The sequence below is a fragment of the Panthera onca genome, chromosome C2, assembly GCF_046562875.1.
Source record: "Panthera onca isolate mPanOnc1 chromosome C2, mPanOnc1 haplotype 2, whole genome shotgun sequence".
In the NCBI taxonomy this organism is placed as follows: domain Eukaryota; kingdom Metazoa; phylum Chordata; class Mammalia; order Carnivora; family Felidae; genus Panthera; species Panthera onca.
In genome coordinates, this window is record NC_138347.1 from 87,626,599 (window position 1) to 87,643,609 (window position 17,011).

General features: G+C 38.4%; 1 protein-coding gene across 3 annotated transcripts in view; it reads right to left on the reverse strand.

The window, feature by feature from the left end:
* Positions 1–8,008, reverse strand: part of MFN1 (mitofusin 1) — a 49,754-nt gene extending 41,746 nt beyond the window's left edge. Inside the window, exons 1-4 of one of the 3 annotated variants that reach the window (XM_078453195.2) lie at positions 7,564–7,985; positions 6,719–6,837; positions 3,989–4,124; positions 2,991–3,153 (exon numbers count right to left, since the gene is read on the reverse strand). In XM_078453195.2, coding sequence (XP_078309321.1) covers positions 2,991–3,153; positions 3,989–4,124; positions 6,719–6,830 — 411 coding nt within the window. In that variant the 5' untranslated portion in view covers positions 6,831–6,837; positions 7,564–7,985. Of the gene's footprint in view, positions 1–2,990; positions 3,154–3,988; positions 4,125–6,718; positions 6,838–7,563 lie in introns of all 3 variants that reach the window. The other 2 variants (XM_060639266.3, XM_060639265.3) reach the window with 2 other exon arrangements.
* Between the last annotated feature and the right edge of the window lie 9,003 nt (positions 8,009–17,011).

Consider the following 17,011-nt stretch of genomic DNA (forward strand, 5'->3'; position numbering starts at 1 on the left):
TGATCTCATGGTCCATGGGTTTGAGCCTCAAGTCAAGCCCTGTGCTGACAGCTCAGAGCCTGGAGCCTGCTTCTGATTCTGTGTCTCCCTCTCTCTCTCTCTCTCTGCTCTCCCCTGCTCATGCGCACTCTCTCTAAAATAAACATTAAAAAAAAAAATTTAAAGTAAAATTAATATTCAAGGAAAGGGCACCAGCACACATATCTTTACAATTAATCTATGCTTTGTATCCAATTTTAAAGGGAAACATCTATTTTCAAATGGGCACAATAGTCCTGATCAGGGTTGAAGTGAATCTTCACAGTGACAATGTTAGCTAGGTTTTAGTTTTGTTTGCTTTCATCAACTTTTTGATAGAATTATAAATGTGTACCAATGTCTTGATGCCTGGTCTATAAAATTAAGATAATAAAAAGCACCTATCTGATATAGTTGTGGTATGACTGGAGTTACTGCAGGTATTTAGAATAGTGTTTGGTACTTAGCAAGTGCGCAATAAAGTATTAGCTGTAATTAGTGCATTTCTTTTACTTTTTTTTAATGCTTATTTATTTTTGAGAGAGAGAGAGAGAGGGAGAGAGAGAGAGAGAGGAAATCTGAAGTAGGCTCCAGGCTCTGAGCTGTCAGCAGAGAGCCTGACGCAGGACTTGAACCCACAAGCTGTAAGATCATGACCTGAGCTGAAGTCCAACACAGATGTGTGCCCCAGGCATTTCTTTTACTAAGGAAAACTATTACAGCATGAAACTCAAAGTCTATACTTTAACATAGGCCACTGCTTGAGGTGAACAAATTTAAATTTTGGAGTAGGGGAGAGGAGGAAAAGAGTATGAAGGATTGGAAGTAGAGAGCACAGACCAAGAAATAGGAGGTAACTACTTTAAGGATCTAAAGCCACAGGTAGTTTGAATTTTGATTTGGTAAAAACTTGATCACAAAATAAATGATTCCTTCATTTATATGGGTTAAAAGTTTGAAAATATTTTCAGAGGGGTGCCTGGGTGGCTCAGTCAGTTAAGCATCTGACTTTGGCTCAGGTCATGATCTCACAGCTTGTGAGTTCAAGCCCCACATCAGGTTCTGTGCTGATAGTATGGAGCCTGCTTCAGACTCTCTGTCTCTCTCTCTCTCAAAAATAAATAAAAAATAAAACATTAAAAAATTTTTCACAAACATCACCTCCTTTATTCCTTCTAACTAATCTGAAGAGTATTACACAGATGAAGTTACCTGAGCTAGCTCAAACAACAAACTCACAGAACAAGAACTAGACCGATGAATTCAACTCAGTTTTGCAAAAATTAAAACAGCATGGATCTTTAAACACTGAACTTTTGCACTTGTGGAAGAGATCTTAAGACACAAGTGGATGGGGCACCTGGGTGGCTCAGTCGGTTAAGCGGCCGACTTCTGCTCAGGTCATGATCTCGCAGTCCGTGAGTTCGAGCCCCGCGTCAGGCTCTGTGCTGACAGCTCAAGGCCTGGAGCCTGTTTCAGATTCTGTGTCTCCCTCTCTCTGACCCTCCCCTGTTCGTGCTCTGATTCTCCCTGTCTCAAAAATAAATAAAACGTTAAAAAAATAAAAATAAATAAAAGACTCAAGTGGAAAAAAGAAAAGACTTAAGAAAGTGATCATAGGGGCGCCTGGGTGGCTCAGTCGGTTAAGTTTCCGACTTCGGCTCAGGTCATGATCTCATGATCCGTGAGTTCGAGCCCCGCGTCGGGCTCTGTGCTGACAGCTCAGAGCCTGGAGCCCGTTTCAGATTCTGTGTCTCCCTCTTTCTCTGCCCCTCCCCTGTTCATGCTCTGTCTCTGTCTCAAAAATAAATAAACGTTAAAAAAAAAAAAAAGAAAGAAAGTGATCATAATGAGAAACACTTTTTTCTTTTGGCTGAAGGAACTTAGTGGCACTGAACTCCTTAAGAAATTTATTAAAAAAGGGGCACCTGAGTGGCTCAGTAGGTTAAACATCTGTTTTTTTAATTTTTTATTTAAAAAAATTTTTTTTTAATGTTTTATTTATTTTTGAGACAGAGAGAGACAGCATGAGCAGGGGAGGGGCAAAGAGAGAGGGAGACACAGAATCCGAAGCAGGCTCCAGAGCTGCTTTAGTACAGAGCCCAACGTGGGGCTTGAACTCACAAACAGCAAGATTATGACCTGAGCCAAAGTCGGATGCTCAACCGACTGAGCCACCCAGGCGTCCCTTTTTTTTTTTTTTAATGTTTGTTTATTTATTTTGAGAGAGAGTAGGCGAGGGGAGGGGCAGAGAGAGATGGAGAGAGAGAATCCCAAGCAGGCTTAACATTAAGAGGATGGAACCTGATGTGGGCATGATCCCAGAGACTGAGATCATGACCTGAGCTAAAATCAAGAGTCGGATCTTTGACTGAGCCACTCAGGCACCCCATGCATCCAACTCTTGATCTCAGCTCAAGTCTTGAGCTCAGGGTCGTGAGCAAGCCCTATGTTGGGCTCCATGTAAGGCATGGAGTCTACTTAAGAAATTTATGAAAAGTAGGGAATTGTCACTGACCCTTATCTGATAAAACTATTACATTTATTCACGAATGTGTTTATTAATACTCCAAAGATAAAACAGTTTCTAAAGACACAGACATGCATCAAACACATGCCAAGGCCCAATTTTTTAAACAAAAATTTTTTTTAAAAGATGAGAGTAGATGAGATTAAACAGCAACAATACACTTCAATAATGTTATTTTCAGAACATTATTTTTAAAATGTAATAAACTTTTAACTCTAGTTTACTTTAAGGGCATATTTTATTTTTCTAATAATTTAGCTCTGAAGCAAAGGAATTTTACAGAATTCAAAATATTAGTGATGGCTTTAAAAGCTATGAATTAAAACATCAGTAGTTCTTCTATCTCTAGCAATGCAGACATCCTACAAAAAAATTTTTAAAAAGAACAAGTTAAGGGCATTATTTCAGGTACATTATGTTGCTAACAGTCAAAATATTATACCTTCACGCTCTTTTTTTCATCTGATCCTTCTGTCATAAGATAGGCTTTATCTCCATCAGTTCCTTCAACACTCAGGAAGCAATTGGTTGTATGGCCAATCCCACTAGGGAGGACTTTATCCCACAACATTGCATTGATAACAGAGCTCTTCCCACTGCTTGTCCTGAAGAATGAATATATAAAATCATGAAGACAAAATAGAACAGTAAAAACTTCAGAGAATAAATGAGAAGAAATACTTTAGACGCAGCGGTCAGGAAAGGTTTCTGAGGTTGTAACATTTAGGAAAGGTTTGAAAACTGAGAAAGAGCCAGACATAGATAAAACAAGGCAAAGGGAATTCTAGGTACAGGAAATCCCAAGTGCTAAAAAAAGCCCCAAGATGGATTTAAAAGGCCTACAAGTTAGCTTAGTGAGTAAATAAATGCTTCTGTTGATACACAGCACATATTTGAGCAAACAAGTTATGGGCCTAGTCATTTGTTTTTGTATCCCTAGTGCCTCATACAGTGCATGGCACAAAGGAAGTTAACAAATGATTCCTAAATGAACATATAAGCTGTGGCAGAGATCACACTATCATCTCAACAGTTATGTTAACAAATGACTCTTCCTACTCTCCCTCTCTCTGGGAATCGTGGGGCTGAGAATTCTTTCGGAAGACATACCTGGTAATAAGAGAACTTTTAAAAAGTCAAAAATTATGCATATCATTAACCCGTATTTCTATGCTTAGGATTTGGCTAAGAATCCAATTCTTAGAGATGAGCATCCTTAAAAAATAAAAATATGACCTTCATAAAGCCTTTTATACCAAGAACTAAAATGAACAAATTCTTTTAGAAGCTAATAGCTTTAGCATTTAACACAAGGAGAAACTCTTACAGGGAGAAGGGGGAGAACCATCCCTTGCTGAAACATCAGAAACAAAGTTGTGGATAGGACTTAGAAAACCTGATTTCTGGAAACTACCCTTGAGAGAAATAATAAAGGATTACCTGCCAAAAAATGCCACTTTCATATGCCTCCGAGACAGCACCTCACCAATGATGGAAAGCTTGTTTTTATAACCCTGTATTTCTATCAGATCATCCTCAGTAGCTATTTGATCAAGTTCTGGATTCTTGTATGTTGCTACAAAATTGAAATGGTGTTAGAAAAAGTGGTAAAGATGAACATTAAGTGAATTATACAAAGGAATAGCTAAGATATGCATATATTTTGGCTTTGCTCTGTATTAATGTGGCCATTTAAAAAGTAAAAATGCCATACTATCTGAATATTTGGCAAAAGGTGAATACTTTATTGCAACAGGTCATAAGAATCCTGCCCCAAAAAAGCTTCAAAATTATTAAAAATTATAGAGGCCCAGTCCAAAGGGTATTTATTATTCACCTAAGTCTCAAAAATACAAGATACTCATCTCAGACAGGGACACCTGGGTGGCTTAATCGGTTAAGCATCTGATTTTAGTTCAGGTCATGATCTCATGGTTCATGGGGTCGAGCCTGCTTGGGGTTCTCTCATTCCCCTTCCCTCTCTGCCCCTCACCCACTCACACGCACACTGTCACTCAAAATGACTAAACTAAAAAAACAAAAACAAAAATACCCATCTAAGACAAAAATGTTTTTCTGAACAGAGAAATTAGAACCTAATTATCTACCTATTATTGTTCCATCCTGACTAAAGGGAAAAGAGGGATCCACATACTAAGAAATAGCGAGGTTTGTGAATGGCCACCCCTATAAAATAAAGATATGGTTCAACTGGGTCTCCAAGCTAGGTAAGACATCGCTACCTTAAAACTTCTTGTCGTCTCAGAGGAATGGAGCAAAACAGCTCATTTAACATAAAAAGAGAATTACCAACTATATCCTACTCCAGTCAGGCTAGAGGTAACTGCTCATCCCAGACATAACCTCTTGTCCTCCAAGGATGGGGGCGGGGGGAAAAACTTGGGTGTGAAAAGCAGAAGCCTTTCAGTTTTGTTTATATTTCAGGAACATACACTTTTACATTTACATATATATTTTAAGTGGTTACTACAGTATCCATTACAGACAGTTTTCTATTTTTTATCTTTTTTTATTGAAGTATAGTTGACTTACAATGTTGTATTAACTTCACCCCAGTGAACTGACAACTTACATTTTCATTATCTCATTTTAAAGGTAAAAACATGGAGATTCGTTTGGCTATCTGGTACTAATGAGACACACACACACTGACACAGCTTACCCAGTGCTCATCTAATTAAACTCCAGCTTTTACAAATCTTATCATCCTTTTCAAGCACATTAGTAAAATATATGCAATTAGGTGAATAAAGATGAGACTGGATTAAGTATCATTACATTCACCTTGTTTTTCATGTTATTCTTTCTCTTCTATGTTCTTCCTAATTTATCTTTTTGTCTCTTTTTTGCAAGAGATTTTCTGTGAGATTGTAAAAGCAGTAAAATTGAACTCGGACTATAAAGCTGTCATTCACTAGCTCCTAATATTATGCTCAATCTATAATGGGTTCAATACATAGAAGATATTGCATTTAATTTCACTTCCCATCAACTTTGTTTTGAGTATACATAGCTGACCTATCAACTTTTTAAAAACAATTTAAAAGTCACTGTGCCAGCTCAAATTCTTTCAAAACTGGAAACAGAGATTCGATACCATTACTTTTTTCCCCTCTCATTCAACAAAACTTGAATTGTGTCAGGTTTGGTGATAAGGACGCAATAATAAGGCATGATCCCTATCCTCAAGCTAAAAATCTGGTGAGGGAGGGTTAGGAGGGACAAGGACAAAGTTTGATTTTACCAACCTACCAAATGTTTCCTCACAGTCACTGGAGAAGTTTATAAAATCCCTCCCTTTTCATTGTACCGTTGATGGTCATGTAATCTTAGGAACCAGAAAATATTTCAACAGTTCTCTCCAAAGCAGTATTCCCTAATAAGACATTCCTCACCAACATTGAACAGTGACACTCAAAGAAAATTTCCTTTGCCCTTTCCCCACCGAATTCCAGCCTCATTTGAGAAGATAAGATAGGTCTGAGATCTAGGCTGACAGCTGACTTGGGGAAAAGAGAGGTATAATAGCTTAAATGTGGGCTGCCTGACTTTTAAGTCTGGGCATTTACTAGCTAGGTGCTCTTGGGCAAGTTGCTTAAATTTTCTGTGTCTTGGTTTCTTCATCTTTAAAATAATTATAATTAAAATCTGTTCCAGTGTTGACATTTAATGCATTATTGATATAATAAAGTGCTTAGAATAGTACCTCACATGCAAGCACTTATTTCTTAAGTTGTTCTTAATAACATTTAATCTTCCTCTTATGGAGGGCAAAAATAGGTTTTGTTATGGCATCTCTCCTAGATTATTAACACAATGCCTTATATATGCGTTCTGTAACTAAGGGTGAAAAGGATAAAACACCTTATTTTCTTTAAAAAAATTTTTTTTGTTTTTAATGTTTATTTTTGAGAGAGACAGAGCATGAGTGGGGGAGGGGCAGAGAGAGAGGGAGACACAGAATCTGAAACGGGCTCCAGGCTCTGAGCTGTCAGCACAGAGCCCAACATGGGGCTTGAACCGACAAACATTGAGATCATGACGTGAGCCGAAATGGAGCGCTTAACCAACTGAGCCACCCAAGTGCCCCACCTTCATATTTTTCATATATTCTCAACAGTAGTATTTAAAAAACTTAGAGAAACTAACCTTCAACAAAATGGGATCCTTCAGTAACAAACTCCAGTAATTGGTCAAAGATTGCAGTAATTGCCTTCTTAGCCAGCACAAAGTGCTTCAGTGGAGAAGCAGTTTCCGCCATTATGTTACTGGGGAAAGAAAATAAAAGTTAGAAAGCACAAATTAAACTATATGATAAAGACATGCAAGTGAATGACACCTTCCTGCCACATTAATTCCCCAGTAAAATAAACTGCCAAAATACTTTGAGATAATTTTATTTTGGGGAGAAGTGTTTTAAACTTGTGATACTCCACCAAAATAAGTTAACTCTATTGGACAAAACCTTGGTTGCCAATTTCTACTTTATTTCCCTTTGGTGAAGATGAAACTAATTGTGGCTAAATTGTGACTACTCCCAACTCTTAGGCACATCAAGGAACAGGGTTAGCAAGAAGGAGCAAGTTCACAAACAACAACTTTCTCAACCTGGAGCTCTAGAGGGTGGAGGTGGATACAGAGTGAGGAAATAAAATTCCAAGATCATAATGTAATACTGACACTTAAAAAAAAAACAAAAAACCTCTCATCACAACAAGTAAACGCGACCATTAACGTTTCCAGCCAAAGTACCAAGAACTTCAAGGAATTTAAGTTCAAAATTTTTTTTCTGGCAACTTCTCACGAAAAAGACACTAAACAAAAACGATTACACGCCAGTCCTTTCCTGCTGTGTATGCGTGTGGAATGAAACGGAGTGGCCATGAAAAAAGAGCTGAGCCTTCCCGAGGGTCAGGAAATGACTGAGTGAAGGAGCTGCGTGGGAAAACCGGGGTGAGGGCAACGAGGCGGCTCAGTCGGGTGTGAACACCTACCTTGGGGAAAGGCCTTCCACACCGGGCGCTGGAACCCCGCTCGCAGAGCTAAGGGCCGGACCTCACCGCTGTCCCGAGTGCGCCAGCCCCGGACCGGGTTCCCCAGCCCCCGGGCTTCAGGCCCGAGCCTCGCGGGCTCCGCCGGCCCCACACGGCCGATGGCCCCGTTGGCAGACCTGCCGGCTAGCTGCTTTCACGCAGAACCGCGGCGGCGCCTCGTCACACAGCTCCCGCGCGACTCTCCGCCCCCTGTCCCTGGCCTCACGAAGGTCACCCAAAGCGAAGTGAAGCGGCCGGCAGCCGAGGCAGGAAGCACTCACACTGTCCCGGCTCCGGCTTGTCACCCGCCAACCGCAGACCAGCCTCAGCCCTTAGGCCTCCACAGCCTCCCTAGAGGGGCCGGGAGGCGGAGAAGAGGTAGGAGGGGTGCCAAAAGGGCGGTCACTTCCGGTCTCTTGTCCTCCCCTATTTTGTTTGGTTCCGTGACCGGAAGTGCATCTACGCTGAGCGCCATTTTTCTTAAGGGCAGAAGGCAGGGCCTGTTGAGGTTAAGGAATGCTACCGGAATTGTTTTCCATTTCCCCCGTATTTCTGCCTTCCGTCTCTTCTCCCTTCAAAGTCTTCAGAGCTCTGTCTAGTTTAGGCGTGGGTAGCTTCTAGCGTAGCGAGGGAGAGCTAAAAGGAGTTGGGGTGAAGTGGAATGACGTGGGGTTAGGACTGCCAGATGAGGGATTCCTGCTTGCTGTACTAGCCACAATAAAGGAAAACCTTTTCACCACTTCACTACTCTCTTCTGTTGTGTAATTGCTTTCTGGGCTGGGAGTACAGCTGTGTTGTGTGTGTGTGTGTGTGTTCAATTACTTTCGAGGTGAGACTTAGGAAACTGATGTATTGGTGACTAGTGCTTCTCAAACTTTATACTTAAGAATCACCTGGGGATCTTGTTAAAACTGCACATTCTGATTCTTTGGGTCAGAGATGAGGCCTGAGAACATGCATTTCTAACATCCTTGGATGCTGGTGGTCCGTACATAGCTTAACAGATGTCCTGGAGATTTCTTTCCAGAGCTAGTGAGATGCAGCTTTGCAAGTGAAGCCACTTCACCTTTCTGAACCTCAGGCACTTCACCTGTAAAACTGGAGTACTAATTAATAATACTTACCTTATAGGTTGTTGTGAAAATTAAATGGGTCGATAGCATGTAAAGTCCTTATAATATTGCTAAGAATATAGTTAGAAATATTGATCTTCTATTGGAACAGATGAATATCAAAAAATGAAATAAATTACATCATTTCAGACGTGCTTAGTATTCTGAAAAAGAAAAAAATAATGATAGGATAGATGAAGAAAAATGAGAAAAACAGCCACATAGGTTGATCTTTTCTGAGAAGGTAATATTTCCTTGATTTTTCCCAGGAAGCCAATCCTTGGAATATCTGGAGGAAGAGTGCCCAAAATAGTGGGGACAGGAAGTCCAAAGGCCCATAGAAAGGAGAGTGGTATGCTGGGTGAAAAGAAAAAAGGCCAGTATATCTGAAATGCAGAGAGGGAGAGAAAATGTGGGAAGTTTAGAGAGGCAGGAGGTTTAGAATCATATAGGTCAAGGTCTGAAGTTTGGATTTTATTGTAAGTGCAGTGGCTAGCTGTTTTAAACGTGGGGACTGATATGATCTGATTTTCCTTTTAAAGGGTCACTTTGGTTGCTCTGTGGGTAGTGGACTCTACCAAGATTCCACAGACAATGTTTATTAAAGGGCCCAGTCCACTGGCTGGAATTAGAGACCTCTCATTTAAAAAATGGATTTTAGGGACACCTGGGTGGCTCAGTCAGTTGAGTGTCCGACTCTTGATTTTGGCTCAGGTCATAATCCCAGGGTTGTGGGATCAAGCCCGGCATCGGCTCTGCGCTGAGCTTGGACCCTGCTTGAGATTCTCTCTCCCCCCTCCCCTGCTCCCACTTTATCTCTCTAAAATACAAATTAAAAAAATTATTAAAACAAACTAAAAATGGCTTTTAATATTAATAATATACTAAAGCCCTAGGCATAATTGCAAAATAAACTAGAATCATTTGACTTCAGTATTTTATGATTTTTAATCCCTTATCTCTTCTCACCTCTCCATAAACAAATACACACAAATACAGTAAGCTAATCATTCTGCTAAGAATCCTTATATTGTCCTCTATCAAAATTTGTTTTCCAATAAAGTTCTATTTCTACAATAGATAAAGATCTGCTTATGTAAAAAACTTCACATTATGATGTAAATGACCAAGGGCAGTCGCATACTTTTCTGGCAGGAGGGTTACAGTGTGTATCAGTCAGGGTTCACAGGGCAAGAAACTTATCACAAAGCATTAGCTTCTGTGATTGTGATGGCTGGCTAGGTAAATCCAAAATATGTAGGGCAAGCCATCAATAAGGGCAGAATGGAAATTCTTGGGCAGGAGATGATACTGCAGCCCACAGGCACCATTCCTTTCTAGGAAAACCTCTATTCTTCTCTTAAAGACTTTTAACTGGTTGGATCAAGCCTACCCAGATTATCCCCAAATAATCTTCTTCATATAAAATCAAAGACTTGTAGATGTTAATCACTAATACTTTCCCAGAAACATCTAGATTAGTGTTTGATTGAATAACTGGGTACCATCGTCTATTCAAATTGACACGTAAAACTGTCTATCACAATGTTATTGTCTATTTGGGAAATTATTCAAAATTTATAATGTGAAGGCCTTTTGACGTAGCAATCCCAGGAAAGTAAACATGTGGACAGACACTTAGCTATAAATATATAACTGGGGTGCCTGGCTGGCTCAGTAGTAGGGCATTCAACTCGATCTTGGGGTTGTGTTTGAGCCCCACATTAGGTGTAGAGATTGTTTAAATTTTTTTTTTTTTTACATTTTATTTATTTTTGATAGAGAGACAGAGCACAAGTAGGGGAGGGGCAGAGAGAGACAGAGACACAGAATCTGAAGCAAGCTCCAGGCTCTGAGCTGTCAGCACAGAGCCTGATGCAGAGCTGGAACTCACAAACCGCAAGATCATGACCTGAGCCAAAGTTGGATGCCTAACCGACTGAGCCACCCAGGCGCCCCCCCCGCTTTTTTTTTTTTTTTTAAATTTTTAACGTTTTTATTCATTTTTGAGAGACAGAGTGCAAACAGGGGAGGGGCTGAGACACAGGGAGACACAGAATCCTAAGCAGGCTCCAGGCTCCAAGCTGGCAGCACAGAGCCTGATGCGGAGCTTGAACTCACAAACCGCGAGATCATGACCTGAGTGGAAGTCAGATGCTCAACCGACTGAACCACGCAGGCGCCCTGGTGTAGAGATTATTTAAATAAAAAAACAAAACAAACCAAAACAACCTTGAAATGTATAACCAAATATTATAAATATATTTAAAAGTACAAAGAAATATAGAGTAAAATATTATTTAAAACCATGAAAAATTGTGAACAATTTAAGTGTTCCCCCAGAGGAGAGGGCTTAGATAAATTATGGTATGTGGACAGGATGGAATATGATGTAGTCATTAAAGATTGTTTTAGAAAAATACTTACACAGACTTATTCACCAGTATATAAAAATATTTTCATAAATTATGTGTAATACATATATTTTATTTCTGGATGACGATATTACATGTGATTTTTTTTCCTTTGTACTTCTCGGTTTTCACATTTTCTATATTGAGCATGTATTTCTATAATGAGAAAATATAATACATAGTTTATTTTTAAAATTTTTATATGTTTAATTATTTATTTTGAGAGAGAGAGAGAGAGGGAGGGAGAGAGTCCTAATGCTGACAGCACAGAGCTTGACATGGGCTCAAACTTACAAACCTACTGTGAGTCATGACCTGACCTAAAATCAAGAGTCAGAGGCTAACCCACTGAGCCACCCAGGCACCCCACATAGTTTATATTTTTAAATTCTTAATAACACATATACATGTCTATTACCAATACTGGCTCGTAAGTACTATAATTTACAATGGTGTTAAGGCATTAACCAAAGAGGGATGAAATTTTAAGGATGAATTTCAAGCATCAACCAGCATGTGGAGGGTGAAAGCCTTTACCACTTTTAAGATCTATTCATATGTTCATTCAACAAATACCTATTTAAGGAGAAATCTTTTAATGGTAAAGTGTGCAACTTGAAATCTGAAGACCGTAGTTCAAGTCTAGACTATGCCACTTAATAGCTATGTGAAATCCTTAACTACTAAAATCATTTTTGAGCATAGGGAATCTCAAAGGGAACTTTCGCTTTATTTATATTGTTTGAATTTTTAAAATCATCATAGTAAAAATCATGATTAGTTCTGTAAACAATAATTACATGCTTAATGTAATTATTGTATTATATATATATTTAAAAATTTTTTAGTGTTTATTCATTTTTGAGAGAGAGAGAGAGAAGGGCACAGAGAGAGACACAGAATATGAAGAAGGCTGCAGGCTCTGAGCTGTCAGCACAGAGTGGGATATGGGGCTCGAACCCACAAACTGTGAGATCATGACCTGAGCCGAAGTCGGATGCTTAACCAACTGGGCCACCCAGGTGCCCCTAATTATTGTATTTTAAAGTAAAAATCACATTGTTATAAATTATATTATAATAAATATTTTAATATAATAAGTAATACATAATTTAATTCATTGCTTTTCTTTTAATGGAGCAGACTTTGTAAGCAAAGACCAACAGAGTAAACATAAAGAAGACAAAAACTGGGGTGCCTAGTGGCTCAGTCTGTTAAGTGTCCAACTCTTGATATCCACTCAGGTTGTGATCTTGGGGTCTTAAGATCGAGCCCCATTTGGGCTCCACGGTGAACATGGAACCTGCTCGGGATTCTCTCTCTCTCTGCCCCTCCCCTGCTCGTTTTCTCTCTCTCTCTAAAAGTAAATAAATAAACAGTTTTTTAAAAAGAAGAAAAAATATATAAAGGCTAAAACAGATAGATTAACAAAAACTAAAATGTAATTGTTCAAAAATCTTACAAATTTGACATACCACTGCCAATCTGTTCAAGAATGTAAAAAATGGGTGCCTGGGTGGCTCAGTCAGTTGAATGTTTGACTCATGGTTTTGGCTCAGGTCATGATCCCAGGGTTGTGGGATCAAGCTTGCAATTGGACTCTGCACTGAGCATGGAGCCTGCTTAAGATTCTCAGATTCTCTCTCTCTCTCTCTCTCTCTCTCTCTCCCTCCCTCCTTCGGTCTGCCCTTCCCCTACTTGTGAGCACACTTTCGAGAATGTCAAAAACAAGAGAAGACATAAAGCAAGGGGGAAATAACTCCAGATATATACTATAAATACCAATAAATTTGAAAACTTAAATGAAGTGTAAAATTTCTGGGAAGCCATCAAATACCAAAATTGTCCCAGGGGGAAAAAAAAATTGATTAAGTTAATAAGCATTCAAAAAACTGAAATGGCAATTTCCAGTGTGTGTGTGTGTGTGTTTAAAAGCCAGGCCTAGATCATTTCAGAGGTGACTTTTTACCAAATCTTTTAAAAAGAGATTAATCTTGTCTCAAACTTTTTTTTTTTTTTTTTTCCTGAGAACAGAAGAGAAGAAACAGCCAACTCACCTAGAAGAGTAGAATAACCTTGAGGTGCAGCTGGGTGGCTCAGCTGGTTAAGTGTCCGGTTCTTGATTTCTGCTCAGGTCATGATGTTGTGCTTTGTGGAATTGAGCCCTGGGTAGGGCTCTGCACTGTCAGCAAGGAGCCTGCTTGGGATTCTCTCCCTCCCTCTCTCTCTCTCTGCCCCTCCCTGGCTTGCCTGTGTGTTCTCTCTTTCTCTCTCTCTCTCAAAATAAATAAATAAACTTAAAAAGAAAAAAAGGATAACCTTGATACCACACTGGATAGGCGATATAAGTAAGGAAAATTACACTTAAGCAAGTTCCCTGACAGGAACTGGTTCCCTTTGGGATTTTGGCTGGGGAATGGGCGAGGGAGATGGCGCTGGCGAGCGCCTTTGTTCCCCACCAAGCTGAGCTCTGTCGTCTGGGACTCAGCAACTCTCCCTCCCGTTGTCCTCCAGCCTTCCTGGAAAAATTACACTTAAGAACACAGAGGCAAACATTCTCTATGAAATGTTAGCTAACTGAATCCAACATTAGATTAAAAGCTTTTAGGATGCCTAGATGGCTCAGTCGGTTCAGCTTCTGACTCTTGATTTCCGCTCAGGTCGTGGTCTCTCAGTTTGTGGGATCAAGGCCCGCATCGGGCTCTATGCTGACAGTGTGAAGCCTGCTTGGGATTCTCTCTCCCTCTCTCTCTGCCCCTCCCCCACTCACGCTCTCAGTGTCTCTCAAAATAAACAAAATAAAACAAAGTTTTTGTCTAAATAGGATTTTCCTAGGAATACATAGATAATTCAACATCTGAAAATCAACAAATGTAATTTATATTAGCAGAGTAAGGGAGAAACCTCACATATTTATCTTAATAGGTACAGAAAAAGTCATTGCTTAAGTTTAACACCTACTTATAATAAAAGTTCTTAGAAAACTAAGGAACCTGATAAAACTACCTACCAAAACCTATAGTAGATATCCTTTAAATATACTTACTGGGGAAACTTTAGGAGTCTTACATCTAAGACTAGAAACAAACAAACAAAAAGAATGCCTGCTATTGCTACTTCTCCTCATTAATAATGGTGCTCATTAGTAATAATAGTGGAAGTTACTACCAAATTCTGTGATAAGAAAAAAAGAGCTATTAGGGACATTTAATTCCTTAAATTTATGTCATTTATAGCAGATTATATGATTATTTACATTACAAATTAAGCAAAGATAGCTATTAGAACTAAGAAGACTAAAACCTGAACAAGGTATTTGTATACAAAATCAATGTTTAAAAAGCCAGAAGCCTTCCTATATACCTGTAATAACCAGTTAGAAAATAAACATGTCAAAACAACCCAAACTGTAAAGAATCCAGGCATTGACTTTACAAAAACTACAAATGACCTTTATGAAAAAATTCAAAAGAATGTTAAAAAGAGACATAAGAGGAGAAATACACAATTTTTACAAAAGGAAAGATTTTAACATTGTAAAGATGTTAATTCCCTCTAAAATGATTTATAATTTTCATGTAATTACAACAAGACTTTAGATGGAATTAGAACTAATCCTAAATTTACATGGAAGAAGAAAAAAGTCCACCAATAACTAAAAAGTTCTCAAAAAGAATAGAGGGGCACTTGGCTGGCTCAGTCAGAAGAGCACGCAACTCTTGATGTCAGGGTTGTGAGTTCAAGCCCCATGTTGAGTTTAGAGATTATTAAAAAAAGAAAAAAGAGTAGAGGAAATAAGTTCACACTACCTGATGTTAAGACATATTGCAAAGCCCTAATATTGTAAGCATCCTGTATCTGTTAAAGCCTGTGATACTGTTGCTAGAACAGAGGAATATAATAAGTACAAAGATTCATATACCAGTCATGCCCATGAGGAGTTGATATATGATAAAATTGATATCATGATCACTGGGGGAAGATGCATTATTTAACAAATAGTATTAGGGAAATTGTCACATTTGAATGAAAAACAAACAACTTGAATCATACCAACACACAAAGAAACTCAGATGTAGACATGAAGGGTATATCCAGAAAATTATTAGGGGAAAATGTAGGAAAATAATTTTATGACACTGGGGTTAGAGAAGATTCTGTAAACAAAATGCAGAAAGCATAACTTGTAAAGGGAAAATGTAATGGATCTATCTACATTAAAGATTTCTGTTCAACAAAAGACATTAGTAACATAATCTGGGAATTTTTTTTGCAGTGTATATAGAAAACAAAGGACTGATATTTACAATTTATAAAGAACTTTTGAAAATCGACCAGGAGAGGCAGTCCACAAAATAAGAAACCAAAATGTCTCATAAGCATACGGACATTTCCAATCTTGTTAGCAATCAGATAATGCAAACTCAAATAATAATAATGTACTACTTTATGCCCCTACGATCTGCAGAAAATTAAAAAGTGGTATGATACTAATTTTTGGTGAGGATGTAGGGAAATATGGTCTGCTGATGGGAATATAAACTTTAGCTACTCTGGATAATATTTTGGAAGTATTTCAATCACAGGTATACTATGTGTATGTATATAACTCAACACACCCACACACCCCCAAAGAAAACCAAAACAAACCCAAAAAACTTCAACACATAAAAGAATGTTATGACAGTCTCGTGCATTAAAAAAATACTTAGAAGTGCAAAAGTCACTCAGTTTGATATTTAACTGAATTGACTTCAGAAAGGTGACAGAGAAGCATTTTCTACCTTATGTGGTAAATCTCTTTGAGGACAAGAACCGTAGTTTATTTATTCTTATATTCCTGAACACATGGCTTGATAGTAAATATCCTATAGCTATTTGTCAAACTGAAGAGTAGTGAAATAGACGTTTTTAAGGAGCTGCAGAGTCCATGAACTGTTTGAGAAAAATTTAGTAACATTACATCCACTGTCCATGGTTACAGTCACACAATTATAGTTAGCAAACAGGGATCAAATATCAAAGTCATATGCTTTGGTCCAGTACTCTCTAATATGTCATCTTCTCTCTTTCTCTCTTTAGGTGTCTGGTATAACATTTTGTGAAAAAAATGGGCACATTAAAAAATTTTTTTTTTAATATTTATTACTTTTTTGGGACAGAGGAGACAGAAAGAGAGAGAGAGAGAGAGAGAGAGAGAGAGAGAGAGAGAGAGAGAATGAGTTAGGGAGGGTCAGAAAGAGGGAGATACAGAATCTGAAGCAGGCTCCAGGCTCTGAGCTGTCAGCACAGAGCCTGACATGGGGCTTGAACTCATGAACTATGAGATCATGACCTGAACTGAAGTTGGAGGCTTAACCAACTGAGCCACCCAAGTGCCCCCCAAATAGGGCACATTTTATTTTTCTAAAGAAAATTTTTTGAAGTGTAGTGGGGAATTAGAAGTTTTGTTTATTCTAGCTTAAAAAACATTTGGCTAATGGTATTAGAGAACCATTTTTCTAAGCTATAAACAAGAAGCTTAGATCAGGATTTTGTGTTCTCAAATTTTAGTCTTTCATGTATCACCTACACTCCTTTTTCCATGCCCATGTATCATTATTATTTACTTCATATTTTTATTCAAATCAATTTGTTTTTTTCTTAAAAAATCAGTTTTGTCCTAAGTAAAAATATTAATAATCAGATTTGATGTGATAGTTAACATATAATTTACAACCATGAAAATAAAACTTATACCACATACAATTATGTTTATATGTTGTGCACTTTGAGTTTGGATTAGATGACCTCTGAGGTCCCTCCCAGATAGACTAACATTCTGTCATTCTAGGTTAGTTCCTCTACCTGAGCATTTTAATTATTCAGTAAAGAAAACTGATC